General features: G+C 45.0%; 1 protein-coding gene across 1 annotated transcript in view; it reads right to left on the reverse strand.

Moving 5' to 3' along the window:
* Nucleotides 1-485: 485 nt before the first annotated feature.
* STPG4 (sperm-tail PG-rich repeat containing 4) overlaps nucleotides 486-20,537 on the reverse strand; it is a 52,618-nt gene continuing 32,566 nt past the window's right edge. Inside the window, exons 6-7 of the mRNA XM_032239482.1 lie at nucleotides 3,857-3,961; nucleotides 486-624 (exon numbers count right to left, since the gene is read on the reverse strand). Coding sequence (XP_032095373.1) covers nucleotides 508-624; nucleotides 3,857-3,961 — 222 coding nt within the window. The 3' untranslated portion in view covers nucleotides 486-507. The remainder of the gene's footprint in view (nucleotides 625-3,856; nucleotides 3,962-20,537) is intronic.

Here is a 20,537-nt window from a genome sequence, read left to right on the forward strand (position 1 = left end):
GTTGACTTGAAACCACATATACTCATCAGGTTGAATCCATATTGTCAAATTCAGGGGGTTCGAAGAGAGAAAGAACTACCTTTTGGGATGCTGTGAAGCTCAGCTTGGCCTCCATTTAATGCTGACCACCTAGGGAAATCTTCAAGAGGGCCATGAGGCCTTGTAACCCTGATGCAGTTGAGTTGTAGCTAGAGGGAACAAGGCCACACACAGCAAAGCCCAGGCATCAGGGCCTGTCTGACAACAGCCCAGGGCGCAGTCTCTCCGAATCTGCTCTTTGGTAAGAAGCACAGTGAACATACACTTTATTGCTCAGACCAGGACACTTTTGAGAAAGAACTGGCAATTATGCTGGGACTACCCCAGATAAGCAAGCAGGACGGTCACCCCAAGCAATCAATCATGTTCTGTGGCCAAACCCCTCCAAGGAATAGACAAAATACAGTTTTCTAAACGTAAGAATGTGCTAAACCTCCAAGTAGAGCTTGGTGCCAAGATTGCTTTATTTTAAAAGCCAAATGTGTTGTTGAAGTAGAGGCTGTGTTCTCGGCCCATTCTGGCTACGGTAGGAGACTGCTTAGGGAATTGTCTTAAAGCTGTATATGCTCCCGGGCCAGGGGTTTTCTGAAAACAGGGCAGAAAACAGGAACTGATGAGACAGTGAAAGCAAAACCCAAGGCTCCTGTGTCTGAGCTTCAAACTATTGGAGGTGGTAGACAAATTCCCCAAGGATGGAAACCAGGGCCTCACCAGCCTGGGCTGAAGCCTGCAGACCCTTGAACTGGAGCATGTCCTTGGAGCTGAGGCTGAAGGGGGGCTGAGAGGCCAGGCCAAGCCAGGGGCCACCTAGTACCTGCTGCGGAAGTTGGGGTCACACCCCACCTGCACCTCAAGGCATCCCTTCTCCCAAAGGACACTTGGTCCATGGAGATGCCATCATTATCCCCCCGGCGACCTCAGCCAAAGAAGGAAGCCAAAGCTTTAACAACCAGCACGGACACGCCTTATGATGCTTGAGTGAGAGTGAGTGAAGAGAATGAATGCTGAACCTAGATGGTCTAACTCAAAAACCCTAACCGCCTTTCAAACTGGGTTGTGTTACAGTCACTGACCCAGAGTGATTAAAGTAAGGTGTTTCTCAACCAGGGTCCACGGACCCCAGCTCAGAAGTATTCTCAAGGGATCCACAAGTTCTTTTTTTTTTTTTTTTTTAAAAGACGGGGTTTTACCATGTTGGTCAGGCTGGCCTTGAACTCCCGACCTCAGGTGATCTGCCTGCCTTGGCCTCCAAAGTGCTTGGATTATAGCCGTGAGCCACTGCGCCCGGCCAGGATCCACAAGTTCTAATTTTTAAAAGTCATGTTTTCATTTTTATAGAATGCTTGAACAAATTATTGTTTGGTTTTTTTTTCTGAGATAGGGTCTCACTCTGTCACCCAGGCTGGAGTGCAGTGGCGCAATCTCAGCTCACTGCAACCTCCACCTCCTGGGCTTAAGGGATTCTCGTGCCTCAACCTCCTGAGTAGCTGGGATTACAGGCATGCGCCACCACACCTGGCCTTAGTTTGCCAATTATTTAAATACAGCTTCTCTTCTGTAGTGATAAAATACAAATAAATCCCATTTTCATAGACTGACTTCAATTTCTTAGGTCAGTGTTTCCCATGCTGGGGGCACATGCACATATGCTTGAAGTTCAGAGGTATTTGAGACACCAGTGTGCTGGTTACGATCAAGGGTTTCAGAGTCACACAAGCCTGAGTTCCAGTCCTAGTCCCACCACCCCAGGAATGGGCTTCCCACACTTGCCCATCAAATGGGGCCAAGCACCTGCCTCTAGGGGCTATGAGGCTCTGGCTGGCATCTCTCTAAGACAAAGAGACTTGGCCAGCCCAGCAGTTAGCTACCACCACTATTATTATTTACTATTATCACCTACTTGTGATTTCCACCCTGCCCTGCAGTTTCAGAGCGGTCAGTCCAGAGCACATGAAATCAGCTGCCCACAGAAACCACTTTAAATGACAGGATGTTTCCCTTGCCAGAAGGAGAGGAACAGCCTGGAAATCTAATCAAGTACTGGCCAAATGTCAAAGGAAGCTGAAGCCTCAATTAGTTTAGTGCTATCAATGAGGGTTCAATGTGCATGTGGAGGCCTGGGAGGCCAGGGCAGAGAACAACAGGTTCAGGGGGCCTGACCCCACAAGGCCACCCCTCAGGAGGCTGCAGGCTGCGTCTCAGCCACCTTGAGAACATCAGGGTGTTTCCCTCCCCTGATTTCACTGCCACCAATGACCTTCTGGTTGTCTTCAGCTTCCCTAAAATCTTCTATAAGGGAGAGACTCCACTGATGAGCGCTCTAGTCACCAGGCCCACATGGCGAATGCTTAGAAGGTAACACTACATCTTCTGGCTTCTCGCTTAGTTGCCTGGGAGTTCGGTTAGCATGACTCAGTGTTCCTGAGAATGCTCAACCCCATGGCCTCTGACAAACATGTTTCTGGATCACAGTGATGCCACTAAGGTATGTGGATCCCCTCCCCCAGTCTGTCCGCAATTTCACTGGAGAGCCTCCCCATTAACACTCTAGATAAAGGCTGCACTACACTGCTGCCCAGCAGCTCTGGGTCAGAGATTCTGAAGGCAATGGGCTGAGGCATGGGCTAGTGGGGCTAGGGGAGGCGATTTGCAGCCCAGACAGTGGCAGTACTAGCCCTCTCCCACCCACTGCTCCAGCTTCTCCTCCTAGCCCCTCGGCTCCCCAGGGTGGGCCCATTTCCTTACAGGCAGGATTTGTATTTCTGTCTCCCCCACCTCAGATGAGTCTACATACCAGCAAATCATGGAGACTTTCCTGAGGTGCAGGCTGAAAGCAACAAAGCTATGGGAATTAAAACTATCTTTTGACATTAAAAAAAAAAATCCACAATTGGTAAACTTCATATTATGCTTTTTTTTTTCTTTTGAGACGGAGTTTTGCTCTTATTGCCCAGGCTGGAGTGCAATGGCTCAATCTCAGCTCACTGTAACCTTCGCCTCCCAGGTTCCAGCGATTCTCCTGCCTCAGCCTCCTGAGTAGCTGGGATTACAGGCGTGCGCCACCATGCCTGGCTAATTTTTGTATTTTTAGTAGAGATGGGCTTTCTCCATGTTGGTCAGGCTGGTCTCAAACTCCTGACCTCAGGTGATCCACCTGTCTCTGCCTTCAAAGTGCTGGGATTACAGGTGTGAGCCACTGTGCTGGGCCATGTTATGCTTTTATAACCTTTCCTGGTCTTCTCTAGGCTTTGGAGGCATCCCGTGCACTCACAAGATCCGCGTTCTTTGTGTCTCTCCATGGGCTTGAGCCTCCTCCCTGTGTCTGTCCTGAGTCTTGAGGGCGGGGTGATTGCCAATGCCTTAATGGTCCCGTCTGGTTCAATAAAAATGTTTCTGCTTCAACTTTTTGCTTCCTTGGGCTCCCAGAAGCCACACACACACAGAGAATAGACGCGCTGGCTGGTGGGAGGCAGCCACTCCACACTGCTTGCTTCAGTTCAATAAAGGCACCCACAACAAAGCATCTAGTTGGTAACATTGATGGCTGATTATGCTTCTTCCAGCTGGCCCCATAATTCAGCCACAGTCTTTGGGCCTGGAGTCACTCTGAACCTGAAGTTGGTTGAGAACTTCTAGGTATTTGAGCGTTTCACTCCTGATTGCCTTGACAGGCAACTGTATGTACCAGAACTGTATACAGATGATCACTCCCCCATCTTACCACCTCCCGCACCTCCCACACACATAGCAACAGAAAACCTACCACCATAACCATACCTCTGGGGGTGGGAGGCAGTCTGTCTTTCAGAATACTTACTGAACAGCTGGGCAAGAATCGAGGTACTCTGGATTGAAAACAAGAAGTAATAGAGCTGGTTGGAGGTATTTTCACGTTATAATGACCAGGACCAGGGCCTTCATGCTATCAAACATTTAAAAAATTGCTTCATTATTATACTAATATTTGATATCTTTTAATGCTTTATTTACCTTCTACTAACAAACATATAAATCAATGTGGTATGGTAGAAAAATCCCACATTTGGTCTTGAGAGATCTCATTAAGGTGTGAGCTGGGACATGTCACTGTGAAATGGGAGTGACGCCTGCTCACCTTTCTTGTGCATAATGGTGAGGAGTAAAGGAGGGTAGGTGAGCAGTACCTGCCTCCCTTGTCCCTACCAGGGTCCCTGATGCCCCTGGGCCCCCAGCCCACACTCAGTTCCCCCGGCCCCTCACAGCAGCAGGCAGGCCTCACGCCATACTTGCCCCTCTGACTGTTAAAGGTGACTTCCTGCTCCGAACTGTTAGCTTTATAAAAATGCTTATTCTTTCATATAAATGTTATATATGTTACCTTAGTTCAAAAAACTATTCATAGCAATTCACTGATATAAGCACAAAGCTATAAGATTAGCATAAATAGGTGAACACAATTTTAAAAAGACAATCACTCTGGTAGGAAAATTAGCAATAGGCAATTCACAAAGAGGATATACAAACATTTAATGAGCAAACTTCAGGGAAGGAGGGCTTTAACCTCATTTATAACCAAATAAATTCTAATTTAAAAAACAAAATTCCTTTTTTTCCCCATGGGTTAAGGAGAAAGGGGTTCTAAAAATTAAAAAAGGTTAAGAAAGAAGAGAGAGGAAGGAAGAAAGGGAAGGAGAAAAGGAAGGAAAGGAAGGGAAGGGAGGGAGGGAGGAAGGGAGGGAAAGGAGGGAAGGAAGGGAAGGGGAGGAAGGAGAGAGGGAAAGAAGGAAGCCGAAGCTTTAACAACCAGCACGGGCACTCCTTACGATGCTGGCAGAAACGTAAATTTGATCAGCCTTTCCAGAGTGCAATCTGGCAAAATATGAAACAGCTTAAAAACATATAGGCCAGCCGGGCGCAGTGGCTCAAGCCTGTAATCCCAGCACTTTGGGAGGCCCAGGCGGGTGGATCACGAGGTCAAGAGATCGAGACCATCCTGGTCAACATGGTGAAACCCCATCTCTACTAAAAATACAAAACATTAGCTGGGCATGGTGGCGCGTGCCTGTAATCCCAGCTACTCAGGAGGTTGAGGCAGGAGAATTGCCTGAACCCAGGAGGTGGAGGTTGCAGTGAGCCGAGATCACGCCATTGCACTCCAGCCTGGGTAACAAGAGTGAAATTCCGTCTCAAAAAAAAAAAGAAAAAAAAAAAAAAACATATAGGCCAGCCAGCATGGTGGCTCACACCTGTAATCCCAGCAGTTTGGGAGGCCAAGGCGGGCGGATCATCTGAGGTCAGGAGTTCGAGACCAGCCTCACCAACATGGAGAAGCCCTATCTCTACTAAAAATACAAAAAAAATTAGCGAGGCGTGGTGGCATATGCCTGTAATCCCAGCTACTCAGGAGGCTGAACCAGGAGAATCACTTGAACCTGGGAGGTGCAGGTGGCGGTGAGCCAAGATCGCACCATTGCACTCCAGCCTGGGCAACAGGAGCGAAACTCTGCCTCAACAAAAAAAAAAAAAAAGAAAGAAAAGCTGGGCGTGGTGGCTCACGCCTATAATCCCAGCACTTTGGGAGGCCGAGGTGGGAGGATCACCTGAGGTCAGGAGTTCAAGACCAGCTACTCAGGAGGCTGAGCCAGGAGAATCGCTTGAACCTGGGAGGTGCAGGTGACGGTGAGCCAAGATCATGCCATTGCACTCCAGACTGGGCAACAAAAGCGAAACTCTGCCTCAAAAAAACAAACAAACAAAAATATATATGCTTATCCAGGTTGGGAGAATGGAGAATGGTTATTGGTTGTTGCAGGAATCCAGGAGACAAATGCTGAGTCCTGAGCCTAGAATGTGGCAGGGAAAATGGGAATAGCCGGACCGCCACACTGGGTAATGCTAACATGATGTTAAATCTTTTTTTCCCCCTAGTAATTCACCTTTTTTCCCCTCCTATTTTCAAATAGCTAGTGCTCCTTGCCTCGGGGGAGGGACAGGGCATAAAACAAAAATATATGTTTTTCTAGCATGATGTCTTGGATCTGTTTCTAAATAATGCAGGAGTTAGGGGAAGTGGGTGGGAGTATTAACCAAAAAATTGACCTGAAGTTGAACACTGCTGACTAGGTACATAAGGTTTCAATGCAGTAGTCTAAGTTGTATATATTTTTCAAGTTTTCACAATATGGAGTTTAGGACAACATATATTTATTATTTTGACCCAGCCATTTCAGTTTTAGGCATTCACCCTAAGAAAATGATTGAGAATATGTGCAAATATTTAGCCACAATGACTGTAACATTGTTTCCAAAAGTGAAAAATGGGAAATAAACTAAATAATGGATGATATGTATGATATGTACCTGGTTAAATAAATTACAATGCTTCCATCCAGCAGGCCAGTGTTGATGAAATTTTTTTTTTTTTTTTTTTTTTTTTGAGACAGAGTCTCACTCTGTCTCCAGGCGCCAGGCTGGAATGCAGTGGTGCGATGTCAGCTCACTGCAACCTCTGCATCCCGGGTTCAAGCAATTCTCCTGCCTCAGCCTCCCGAGTAGCTGGGACTACAGGCGCACACCACCACGCCCACCTAATTTTTGTATTTTAGTGGAGACAGGGTTTCACTATGTTGGCCAGGATGGTCTCAATCTCTTGACCTCGTGATTCACCCGCCTCGGCCTCCCAAAGTGCTGAGATTACAGGCGTGAGCCACTGTGCCCGGCGATGAATTTTTATAGATATAAAAACTACTCCCAAATATCATTAAGTCAAAAATGCAAGCTGAACAAATGTGCATTAAAAAACTTGGAATGAAACTATCTCAGAATATTCACAGACAGTTTTCTTGGGGTAGTGGCATGTTGAATAAAAAGGAAATGAAAAAAAATTTTTTTTTGCTGATATGCATTTTCTAATTTTTCTACAATGAACACGAGGGCTCCTGAAATGAGAAAAAAAATGATACTTAATGTATAGATAATTGACTATGGAAACTAGGTAAAGAAAAATAGAGGCCAGGCATGATAGCTTATGCCTGTAATCCCAGCACTTTAGGAGGCTGTGGCTGGGGGTTTACTTGAGGTCAGGAGTTCAAGACAAGCCTGGGCAATATGGCAAGACCCTGTCTCTACAAAAAATGTAAAAGTTAGCCTGTTGTGATGATGTGTTCCTGTGGTCCCAGATACTTGGGAGGCTGAGGTGGGAGGATCACCTGAGCCCGGGATGTCCAGGCTGCAGTGAGCTGTGATCATACCACTGCACTCCAGCTTGGGAACCAGAATGAGACCCTGAAAGAGAGGTGAGGGGAGGGGAGGGGAGGGAAGGGAAAGGGAGGGGAGGGGAAAAAAAAAGATAAAGCCAACAGTAAGGTCATAATAGAGACATGTATCCTGTAAGATCCTTATAATAGGTAAGGCTGGCCACAAATGAGCACCACAGATTTGGCAGAACAAGCACTGAGCTGCAGGCTCTCCATGGGAGGGAGGGAGGGATTTACTTTTTAAAATTTATTTATTATTTATTTATTTAATTTATTTGAGACAGAATCTCACTCAGTAGCCCAGGATGGAGTACAGTGGTGTGATCTTGGCTCACTGCAACCTCCGCCTTCTGGGTTCAAGTAATTCTTCTGCCTCAGCCTCCTGAGTAGCTGGGACTACAGGCACGTGCCACCACGCCTGGCTAATTTTTGTATTTTTAGTAAAGATGGGGTTTCACCATATTGGCCAGGCTGATCTCGAACTCCTGACCTTGTGATCCACCTGCCTCAGCTTTCCAAAGTGCTGGGATTACAGATGTGAGCCACTGCACCCAGCCCTTCCACAGGATTTAAAGCAAGGCTTTCCCATTCTCTCTGGCAGGTGGCACAGCCATGTAATCAGGGCTGCCATTCTCAATTACTCCACCATGAATGGAGTCTGTTATTATCAGTCAAGCACACGTCTGATAATCAAGGGATAGATGTGCCTCATCATTTTACAACTTATGGAAGAAAGATGAAAACAGTCATATTTTCAAACTGATACATACGTGTGACAGAGGTTGCTGTCAGAGTGAGCCTCTCTGGTGTGAATTCTGCACTCAAATTGAAGAAATCTAAGCCATAATAAACACAAAGGAGCAAAACGCCAAGAAAATCTGCACAGGAACAGTTTGTGTAGCTGCCTCTCAGTTTGGCTATAACAATGCAGTGCTCTCAAGCCAGATGAGTAGCTGGGGCAAGAGATGATGCTGAGTGTGCTACCATTCATTCCACACCTATGACAGGCATCTGCAGAATGGCTAAAAAAGGAGCGATCTGCCCCTTTTCCCCAGGCCTAATGTAGCTTTGCTATCTAAGCTTCCTAGTCTCGAGCTGCCTGGGAGTCCAGGTGTGAAGTCTGATGAAGCATGATGTGTTGCCATCCCATCCAGCAGCTTCCTTGCATGACCTTGGTCATCTGAATCAAAGGGACTAAGATGTGCTGCAGAAGTTACTGAATGCTATTCCACATGTGGCAGATGGGATCTTTAAGAGGGAGCATTAGGGAAGTGGATATAAGCCCAAGTTCATATTCCAAAGCCACAGGCATGCTGTGGCAAAGCCATGACTATTCTGAGACTGCTCATGGGAGGGTCCTGCAATGGCCAGGAAACAGCTCTAGCAGAGTCCCCGCTGCTGCACCATCCGAGGACGACTTGAGTGGACAGATGGCTTGGGATGTGCCATTTCTGAACCCAGCTCAGTGGGAGGGTGTTTAAAACAACAGGGACATTTAAACCATGTCCTCCTCTTCCTTAAAGCTGAGCAGTCTGCTCTCTCCTTTACTGGGATCCTCAAGTGTGATCTAGAGCTCGGGTCTCATACGGTGTATGATGTATGTGCAAAGGGAGGCCTCCAGGTTCACCACGCAGCACTAAGCATCTCTTCCACAAATCAGACTGGTCATTTCCTAAACCTTGCTTTTGTCAGGGTCATGTTTTGGCAAATGCGGGTTCCCCATAGCTAAACCTTTCAAAGACCACTGACATTCTGTCTCCAGGGGAGAGCAGAATAATCACCTTCCTAGAGTCCTAGAACTTGATGTTAAAGAAACAACAGGGAACCTTTTATGGTATCTATTCCTCAGCTCTGGCACATGATTACATCTCAACCCTCCTGATGAGAATATCATTCTCTTCCCTCTGAGAAAGCCCTATTTAATTGTGCTTCTACTTGAGGGTAACTTTAACCAATGGGAGCTGAACGGGTTTTTACACAGATGAATAAAACACTCACTTTGGCCTCCAGGGAGTTTAGTGTCCAGTGAGGGATATAGACAGAACCAAACAGAAATACTACAAAAGAATAAATGGAGGCTGGAGGGGCTGGGGTGAGCAAGGGCTGAGCTGGATGCCTGGCTTTCAGATGACAAACTAGGCTCCAGTGTAACCGGGCTGTCCTGTTAAGTGTGATCCCAGTGGGCTCCAGGATGTAACCAAGGCCAGGAGTTTTCACCTTGCTGCAAATAACTCAGACTTTCCTGGAGAGCTCCTGGGTCTCTGTCATACCGCAAAGAAGCCTAGCTTATTTGGGTCCAACTGCTGATGGGTCATAACGCTGTGTAACATTATAGGCCTTTGGTAAGCCTGAGATCCCGTGCTGCACACACTCCTCCCCCAGGGCTGAGAGGCTGGGACTGGTTAATCTGTAAAATCAATACTCTCCTCTAGAGTAAAGACATACATCACTCTGGGGTAGCCCAGAGCAGCCAAATGCCAGATGCCTCCTAGAGAAGGTGAGAGTAGATGAAACTGTCCCAGGTTGTCAGGTATTGAATTCTATGCCCCAAAATTGTAAGTCCTACGAATTTCCATTGTGCTGACATGGCTTCCATGCTGAATGGTGTCTCTCCCCAGTTTTTAAGGTCTAATGAATTTGGAATTCCCAGTACCTCAGCATATGACCTGATTTGGAAATAGGGTTGCTGCAGATGTAACTGTTTATGATGGAGTCATTAGGGTGGGGCTTCATCCAATATGACTGGTGTCCTCTATTAAAAGAGGAAATTTGTATACAAAGACAAGCTCACAGGGAAAACATCATGTGAAAACAAAGGCAAGGAACTATAAACTGAGGATGACGAAGGAGTGCCAGCAAGCTACCATGAGCTGCGAATGAGGCATGAACTGATTGTCCCTCGCAGCACCCAGAAGGAACCCACACTGCCAACACCTTGGGCTGGGACTTTTAGTCTCCACAACTGTGAGACAACGAATTTCTACTGCACAGGGCACAACAAATGCCCAGTTTGTGGTACTTTGTTATGGCAGCCCTAGCAAATGAATACATCAGTGTTCAGCTCATGTCTTTTTTTTTTTTTTTTTTTTTTTTTAGCAGAGTCTCACTCTGTAGCCCAGGCTAGAGTGTAGTGGTGCAATCTTGGCTCACTGCAACCTCAGCCTACCAAGTAGCTAGGATTATAGGTGCCCACCACCACGCCCAGCTAATTTTTGTTTGTATATATTTTTAAGTAGAGATGAGGTTTCACCAATGTTGGTAAGGCTGGTCTCAAACTTTGACTTCAGGTGATCTGCCCGCCTCGGCCTCCCAAAGTGCTAGGATTATAGGCGTGGGCCACCTCGCCCAGCCTATCAGCTCATGTCTTTATTCAGCCAATATACAAGGTTCCAGGCAGTGGGCTGGAAGCTAGGAATACAGTGGCATATGACTGTCTCCTAACAGCTGTTCTCTCCTCATTTCTCAGTATTAGAACAATTTGTTTTTTTGAGATGGAGTCTCGCACTGTCACTCAGGCTGGAGTGCAGTGGCACAATCTCGGTTCACTGCAACCTCTGTCTTCCAGGCTCAAGCAATTCCTTGCCTCAGCCTCCCCCGAGTAGCTGCGATTATAGGTGCCCGCCACCATGCCCAGCTAATTTTTGTATTTTTAGTAGAGATGGTGTTTCACCATCTTGGCTAGGCTGGTCTTGAATTCCTGACCTCGTGATCCACCCACCTCAGCCTCCCAAAGTGTTGGGATTACAGGCAAGAGCCACTGCACCCAGCCAGTATTAGAACAATTTTTAACTGGGCTCGTGTCTATCCAGAATAAAGATTCACTTCCCAGCCTCCCTGGCAGCTAGCTGTGGCCGCATAACTAATCTTGGGCCAATAGGATAGAGGTGAAAAAGGTGCATGCAAATTCCAAGGGAAAGCCTTCAGGAGAGGGCATATTGTGCTTCTTCCCCATGCTCCTTCCTGCCAGCTGGGCCCCTGTTCCCTGCTGTCTGGGACCACAAGGATGGAAGCGATGCTCAGCAGAGCAGCCCATAAGAGGAGTCTGATGCTGTGGAGTTGCCAATCAGCCCTAAACTGCCTACTGCAGAAACTTCATACAAGAGAAAAATCAATTCCTATCTTGCTTGTAACATTGTTATTTAGGGTCTCTTACTGGCAACAGAACTTAGTCCTCACCAACAAGGTAGGCGTGCATTTCCTATGCTCAGGAGGTTCACATTCTAGCAAGGAAGGCATATCTCACCCAAAAAAAAAAAAAAAAATCACAAACGTGGGGAGTTCACACAAAGGATGCATAGGATGCTATGGAAAGCATGTCAGGGAGTAAGCCCATCTGGTCCAAGGGGTCTAAGAAGACTAAGGAAGTACATTTGAGGCTGGTGGAAGGGTTTGTGGGAAGCTGTGCTGGGAAAGCTGGTTAAAATGGGCAGGGCCTCGAGGACGAGCCTAGAGAAAAGGATGTTATTCATTTTAACCTTGCTAGGACAAATTTACTACATTGCAAAAACAAAATAAAAAGTGTTAACTGGACTGTGCTGATTTAATTAGCAGAAAAGACCAAAGAACAGATGATTAGTGGTCGCCAGGGTATCTTAATCTGTGTGCAAGTTAACAGTAGGAACTAGCTTCCATTCAACTTTCTGAACCATGAATGTCCCGGGGGTTAGGGACTGCCGCTAGGTTGAATGTGTCAAACCTCATTAAAATAAGGCTTAAAAAGTCAAATCCACAAATATTCACTGAAACCTGCTGTGTGCAAGGTATTTAGGCCAGAGATTCTGGCAGATGTTAAAGACATTTCGTCTAAGATCATTGACTTCAGGCTGCCTGCAATCTAGTTGTGAAGACAAGGACAAAAATCGAGTGAAAATCACAATATACGAGTTAAAGAACCAAAACCACCACAGCAACAAAAAAGGAAACTGTCACAGAATAGAATTAAACATGAAATGAGTGTGTCTACCAGGTCGGAGGGCCTGTGATGAGTTCACGGTGAGGAGAGGCCATGGGGAGAGGCAAGTGGCGTGCCGAGGCTCCATGGAAGAGGGGTCTGGAGTGGCACCTTGAAGATAGGTAGGACACAGGTGGACAGGGAGGGAGGAATATGAGGGCAAAGGCATGGGGCAAGCAGGTAGAGACTGGTGGAGAGCACCCAGATTCATGTGCAAAAGGGATTTTTAATCACTACTATGTTATAAAATTTGATCTTAAGTTGTTAAGACAAATGAGATCAAGTAAACTCATGAGGAAAAAAAAAACATGAAGCAAATCCTACAATATGAGAAATATGACTCAATCTTACACCATAGCAACCAACTTGAATTTGCTAAACTTACTTTTAAAAAACTCCTCTTTCTCCAGAAAGCGCACACATTCTGCTTCCCAGGTGAAGAATCTTTGTATGATGCTATGGTCTGGATGTCGATGTCCTCCCAAAATTCCTATGTTGGAACCTAATGGCCCCTGTGATAGTGTTAAGTAAGATATGGGGCCTTTGGGAGTTGATTAGGTCATGAGGGCTTCTTCCTCACGAATGGGATTTGTGCGCTTGTAAAAGAGGCCTGAGGAAACTTGTCTGCCTTCCTCGGACAGGAAGGATGGTGTTTTCTAGCTTCATCCTCTTATGGCGGAAGCTTCTGCCCTTCGCCGTGTGTGGATGCAGCTAGAAGCACCATCTATGAAGAAGGGGGCCCTCACCAGACACCAGTCTTATCTTGGACTTCCTGGCCTCCAGAACTGTGAACAGTAAATTTCTATGGTTTATAAATTACCTAGTCTAAGGTATTTTGTTAATAGCAGCAGGAATGGACTAAGTGGACCAAGAAACATGAGGTATGTATTAATAGATTTCTGCACAGGCTCCTGTCAAAAAATGCAGTGAGGGGCTGGATGTGGTGGCTCACATCTGTAATCCCAGCACTTTGGGAGGACCAGGCAGGTAGATGTCTTGAGGCCAGGAGTTTGAGACCAGCCTGGCCAACACGGTAAAACCCCATCTCTAAAAAAGAAAAAAACATGCACTGAGGAACCTGAAATTCAACTTTGTCAAGTTACCACTTTTTTGCTTTTTACATGTGTATGAACATGAGAATGGTTTTTACAAATTGATGGCAGATGTAAACATCTAAATGTCACCATGTACTTCCAGTTTCTGCAAGCCTTCATTCTGAATCCTCACTTGCAGACAGGAGCAGGTTAAAGCCCTTTGGGTGCTGGTCTTCCAGGGCTCCTCTCTACCCTTACCCAAAACAGGTTCAGCAGGCAGCCTTCACTGTTGCCCACTGACAGCTCCCCACAGACCAGAAAGCCACAGAGCTGCCATCTCTACTGCACAGCGTCCATTCACACACTTGCTTTCATTTCATCTTAATGCCAGCCTGGTGCAGGAGATGCTAATATCTCTATTTAAACAGATGAGAAAGTGAGGCTCAGCAGGCTTAGAAATGAGTGATTTCATGTTTCAGCTGTGGGAGCCAGAGCTAGTTACTGGCCTTGCTTCTCCATGCTGGAATGTATCAGTATTTAGTTCTAAGCTGTTTTTCTTTAACCTTATACATAAAGCTAAAGGGAACGCAGAAAGAGCACATAGTCCACTCCGCACAAACAACGTTCAGTGGATCATACTGAAAAGAGAATGGGTCAGAAAAAATTATGACCACAAATATCTATATATATCCATGCATTAAATACAAGTAATAAGCAGCATAAACTGAAATTACTATACGGGGTGGTAAAAATGATCTCCCCAAATTTGATGTGTGTGATACACTGCCCAAAAAAGGGGAAAAAAAAGCCTCAGCAAGAAGGACAGCATCCTGTGTGGAGGTGGGTACAGAGCAAAGCTACAGCCTCCTACCTGCGAACTCAAGGGGAGGTGTGTGGCAGGGCCTATGCAATTCAGGAAATTCTAGAATTCTGTAAACACTGGTCTACAGGTTCCCAAGAGAAGGCAGACATATATGCTGGTGGGTGGGGTAGAAGCAAACCTGTTAGGCGCCAAAAGTTATTCACGTTTGCAAAATTAATAACTGACTATTCCTCTGAAGTCTACCTTCAGAGTAGAGTACTGTGTATTTCTACAGAGAGAGAACATGTGACGGTCTGGGTCTTTAGTGAGGCTGCCTCATGGGAGGGGCAACACCAAGTGAAAACACACCTGTCCCACCTCGAGGTGCAGCTTTCACAGGAACACACATGCCGGGGACCCCCAGGTAATTCAAACTGGCTGGAGGTGTTCACTGCCTCATCCTCTGTTTTCTTACAGGAGCAGAAGGCAACCCACAATGGTTTGATTTCTGAGGCAGTTCTGGCCTCAAACTTGGATAGGGCTGGCAACTGCCCTGAACCCTCTCCTCCCACTTGTCCAGGCTGCTGCCCCAGGTGTGAGAGCTGCCCTAATGAGGCAAATGGCTAAAGCCTCAGCACCTGCAGGAGCAGGACTGGGAGGCTCTTCTCTTGAATCTCCCAGATGCTTTGCTAACAGTAGGAGAAGCAACTTCAGAAAAATGAAGGACCAAAGGAATGAAGGGCATTGAGAAGAATGGAGATCTGGAAGGCCGTCTTTCTATTTTCATGCCTCTGGCGCCTGGAGATTCCTTTCACTTAAGATAGCAGGAGCACCCTCTTTTTGCAGTCCAGGTAGAAGGTAGGTGTTGTCCCGCTTCCTGGCATTTTTTCCCTAGTCTCTGGATAGCTAAGCTCCCTCCCTCAGCGTGGGTAGGATGGAGCACCTCCCACCACACATAGAGATGGGCAGGACACCTTGACTGACCAGAGGATCCCCCATTCCTCATCACAGTGATTGGCCCAGGGGAAGGCACATGACCCTAACTGGCCAATCAGAGGAGCCTGCCTTTTCACACTCGCTGCTAAGAGGGCAGGGTGCAGCCCTGGGGCGGCCATCTTGCCTAGCTCTCGAGATAATGCGTCTAAGGTAGGAGAGAAATGAGAAAACAGTCCCGAACGTGCCGGAGGTTATAGGCACCAGTACATTCCACCCCACCTCTATGTTTTTATTTTTTGCTTAAGCTAATTTGGAAGGTTTCTGTCAATTACAACTGAAAAAATTCTAACCAATACATTCTCACTTTCCTGTTCCCAGTCAAGAAATTATCATAAGAAAGTACAGGAAATTCTTCACGCTCATGACTTGGTTGGTGTTACCACTGTTGGAAAGCAGCACAGATTTTTTTAGGAAGAAAAATTGCCAGGATAAACCATTTTCTTAAAAATTCTAGCACACGCCAGAGGGGTGGCTTACACCTGTAATCCCAGCAGTTTGGAAGGTAGAGGTGGGCGGATCACCTGAGGTCAGGAGTTTGAGACTAGTTTGGTCAACATGGTGAAACCCCGTCTCTACTAAAAATACAAAAATTAGCGGGGCGTGGTGGCAGTCGTCTGTAATCCCAGCTACTGGGGAGGCTGAGGCAGGAGAATCACTTAAACCCGTGATGCAGAGATTGCAGTGAGCCGGGAGAGATCCCACCACTGGACTCCAGCCTGAGCAATAGAGTGAGACTCCATTAAAAAAAAATTCTAGCACATCTATAAGCTATATTTTAAATGTTATATTTTTCCCAAAATATTACCTGCAAGTAAAATTTATCCTTGAGGAGGTTGAGACTGGGACCTGCTTTAATCATCTTCACTTCCAGATTCCATTCAAGCAGAAATCAATTTTCTGGTTTACTCAACCAGACTCTGTTTATTAATTCTTTTTCTGCTCCCCTCGGAATTTAAAACTATTGGCTTAGTTTTTAATTTAACTAATTTCTTAAATGCTAAAACAGTTGGAATGATTCCGCAGCATTCGCAATGCTGGTTTGCGGGCATAGTTTTTGCCACAGGTCTGATATTTTGGAACTTTTAAAGGTGACTGAAACAGACAGATAATGTAATGTCATTTGTATCTGTACAGACTCCTGTTTGTCTAATCCTTTCCTTATTCTTTTTAGGCCTGTCAGGTTTTAAGAAATACAGAAACACCCCAAAATACTTCTGACATCAAAGAAACACACTTCTTTGTTCCCAATATTGGGAAAGGTGTGTTTCTCGTATTTTCATTGTATATACAACTAAGAGAAACAATTACTGCAAAGAATCTGCTTAGTAAATCACTGGAGACCCCAAACATCATAAGAATGACTGAGTCCTAATTAAGTAGCAGTAAGTGGGACTATTTTTATTTAAATAGCAAAGTGTTTTCATCTTAACCATATTGATGGCTCTTTTCCTCAAACACTGCCTGTTTTCTGGTTTTAAAAATTCTATTTGAGCCTATAATCCTAGCACTTTGGGAGGCCGAGGCGGGCGATCACTTGAGGTCAGGAGTTCGAGACCAGTCTGACCAACATGGTGAAACCCGTCTCTACTAAAAACATACAAAAATTAGCCAGGCATAGTGGCACCTGCCTGTAATCCCAGCTACTCAGGAGGCTAAGGCAGGAGAATGGCTTGAACCCAGGAGGCAGAGGTTGCAGTGAGCCAAGATCGCACCACTGCACTTCAACCTGGGCGACAAAGAGAGACTCCGTCTCAAAAAAAGAAAAAAATTGTATTTTGAGGCCAGGAGCGGTGTCTCACCCCTGTAATCCCACTTTGGGAGACCAAGGCAGGAGGATCACTTGAGGTCAGGAGCTCGAGACCAGCCGGGCCAACATGGCGAAACTTGTCTCCACTAAACATACAAAAATTAGCCAGGCATGGTGGTGGGCACCTATAATCCCAGTTACTTGGGAGACTGAGGCAGAAGAATTGCTTGAACCCGGGAGGTGGAGGTTGCAGTGAGCAGAGATCACGCCAATGCACACCAGCCTGGGTGACACTGCGAGACTCCGTCACAAACAAACAAAATTATATTTTGAAATACTGTGAAACAAATGGGAGAGAAAGAAATATAAACAATCACCCTTAGTCACTGTGTCTCAGCATAGCCATTAAAAGAATTTTAATGCATTTCCTATTCTTCATACACATGATTTTTCTTACATTATTTTAATCGTAATACCCATCTCAATTTGATCCTGCATTTTTCACTACACATATGATCATAAACATTTCTGGTGCTATTTTTATAATTTTCACAATCATTGTTTAAATGGCTGCCAAATATTTTTTGAGTGGATACATAATATTCTCTTAAAATGATTTCCCTCTGCTATTAAATTGTTGCTGCTGTTATCTTGCTATTACAAATTATACCTTTTTAAAAAATTAAAACTCATAGCCACATTTGGACAAATTATCCCTTGATTATATTTTAGTATTGATGAATATTTCTGTATTTAAGATGATTGCTTTAGGAAGGTTTTCTCAAGGTAGAATTTGTGAGTGAAAAGGCAGTTTTTATACCTTTATACATACTGCCAACTGCTTTCAAAGGGTTGTATTACTGTATACTCCCACCAGCAATAGACAAGAAAAGGACTGGAGTCGCTAGAGCCTCCATGCCAAGTAGATATTGGTGGTGGTGGGGAGGGGTGGTCTTTAGAAAAATAAAATCTTCCTTACTCTTCTTTATTCTAATGGTAGTAATAAGTAGTCATAAAAAAGTAGCCTCTGTATGTTCAAAGAAGTAGTGCAGAATATCTGATATCCTTAATGCCTACATTTTGAAACACATTCAGGAGGGAATAAAATCATGCAGTTTTTTGGTAGATCAAGAGACTTAGGTCACTTATGAAAGCAATGAAATCAATTAAAGGGGAGGAGTGAGGGCAGGAGAAACTACAAATGAAAGTTTTCCATTGCCCACTTCTCTTGTCTGAAAATGATTAGGATTTGTTTCTCTTTAAACCATGCTGGTATGAGTGAGCTGCACCTTTTGATCTTGGGATTTGTGAGGCTTGGTCCTTATCCAGGAGCTAAAAGTGAATGGTGTCTGGTAGAAGTTTTCAACACAATGTTTTTCTGTGGGTAAAAGAAAAATGGCCCTTTTTACTTATGGTAGAACATGTTCTTTGTCATCTACCCTAAAAGGCACATGTAGATACTCTCCTCACAGACTTTCCTCTGGACAAAAAAAAAATGATGTTGATCCATCATCAATGATTGATTAGTTCAAAAGCAACTGAAATCGCCAATAAGTATACAACCTCACTTGGAGACTAAATGTAATTCACCTGAATCTCTGACACAAAGAAGGCTGCATGTTTTGTTTTGTTTTTAACAAGTGAGACTAGCTTCTCTATACCGAGAGGACTTCGGGTAATAAGATCCTAGAGCATTTTTTAATTCAAACTTCATGTACTTTGGATAACTAAAAAACTAGGTAGTAATCTGCCATGCCTTCATATGTCACTATTCATTTTTTCATAGGTTAACCTTTGAGATTTAGTTGTTATTGTTTGTTTTTGAGATGGAGTCTCGCTCTGTCACCCAGGCTGGAGTACAGTGGCATGATCTCCGCTCACTGCAACCTCCGCCTCTCAGGTTTGAGCTATTCTCGTGCTTCAGCCTCCCAAGTAGCTGGGATTACAGGTGTGTACTGCCATGTCCAGCTAATTTTTGTATTTTTAGTAGAGATGCAGTTTCACCATGTTGGCCAGGCTGGTCTCCAACTCCTGACCTCAAGTGATCTGCCTGCCTCGGCCTCCCAGAGTGCTGGGATTACAGGCATAAACCACTGCGCCCGGCCTAACCTTTGAGATTGTATGTATAACTGATTAACATGTTTCAGTGAGCTCATTTTCACCGATCATAGAAATAAAGGAAAGATGGGTGCCTGTATGTATCTTTTATAACTACCCTCATTCTCGAAAGTGTTTGAAGAGACTGGATGAATGTCTATAGGTTTCTACTATATTGCACCAGATCTACAAGTCAGATTTCTGGCGATCGTAGGTTTCACATATATTAACAATGAGGCAGCCTATCATCCTAAGTCAACAGGGCTCAAAATCTGTAAGCAGAAAGTATACAGGAAGGACCACAAATAATTGGTTAATATACACTAATTAGATTGCATAGCCTCAAATCAATCACACATATTAAATTAAAACAACTAGATACCATGTTTAAACTACCAAATTAATGAATATTTTAAGAATAATGGGCCACGCCCTGTGGCTGATGCCTGTAATCCCAGCCCTTTGGGAGGCTGAGGCAGGTGGATCATGAGGTCAGGAGATCAAGACCATTCTGGCCAACGTGGTGAAACCCCATCTCTACTAAAAATACAAAAATTAGCTGGGCATGGTGGCATGTGCCTGTAGTCCCAGCTACTCAGAAGGCTGAGGCAGGAGAATCTCTTGAACCCAGGAGGTGGAGGTTGCAGCCAATAGAGATCTCACCGCTTCACTCCAGCCTGGTGACAGAGCGAGACTCCATCCCCTCCCCTCCAAAAAAGAATAATGATAAACAAGACATACAAATTTGCTGAAATAGAATACTCTTGATTGCTGAAGGTCTGGCAAAGTTTATTAAAAACATGTGTATAATCTCTAGTAAATCCCATTTGTGAAAATCCATAGAAAGTGATGCCCAAATTTAGAAAAGACTATGCATTGAGCTGAGTGTGGTGGCTCATGCCTGTAATCCTAGCACTTAGGGAGGCAGAGGCAGGAGGATAGCATAAGTCCAGGAGTTCAACACCTGCTGGGGCAATATAGCAAGACCCTGTTCTCAAAAAAATAAAAATAAGCCAGGTGTGGTTTCTCATACCTATAATCCCAGCACTTTGGGAGGCTGAGGTGGGCAGATCACTTGAGTGAGGCCTGGAGTTCAAGACCAATCTGGCCAACATGGAGAAACCCCATCTCTACTGAAAATACAAAAAATTAGCCAGGCATGGTGGCGGGTGCCTATAATCCCAGCTACTTGGGAGGCTGAGGCAAAAGAATTGCTTGAACCCAGGAGGCAGAAGTTGCAATGAGCTGAGATCACGCCACTGCACTCCAGCCTGGGTGACAGACACTCTGTCTCAAAAATAAAATAATATAAAATGATAAAAATAAAAGACTGCATCATCTTATCACAGAGTTTGTTTTTTATCTGAGTATTGAGTACCAGTGTTCTTGCATGTAATCTAAAGTTATGATAACACAAATTATCCAATGAACTTAATACTTATAAAATTACATTCTATTCAAATATCCCTCCCTGAAGACAGGTTCATTCTTAAACGATCATCCGACAATACAATACTTTTTTTTTTTTTGAGGCAGAGTCTTTCTCTGTCACCCAGGCTGGATGCAGTGGTATGATCTTGGCTCACTGAAACCTCCACCTTCTGGGTTCAAACGATGCTCCTGCCTCAGCTGCCTG

This window comes from Sapajus apella, unplaced genomic scaffold, assembly GCF_009761245.1.
Source record: "Sapajus apella isolate SASKATOON/1434 unplaced genomic scaffold, GSC_monkey_1.0 scaffold44, whole genome shotgun sequence".
NCBI classification, from domain to species: Eukaryota; Metazoa; Chordata; class Mammalia; order Primates; family Cebidae; genus Sapajus; species Sapajus apella.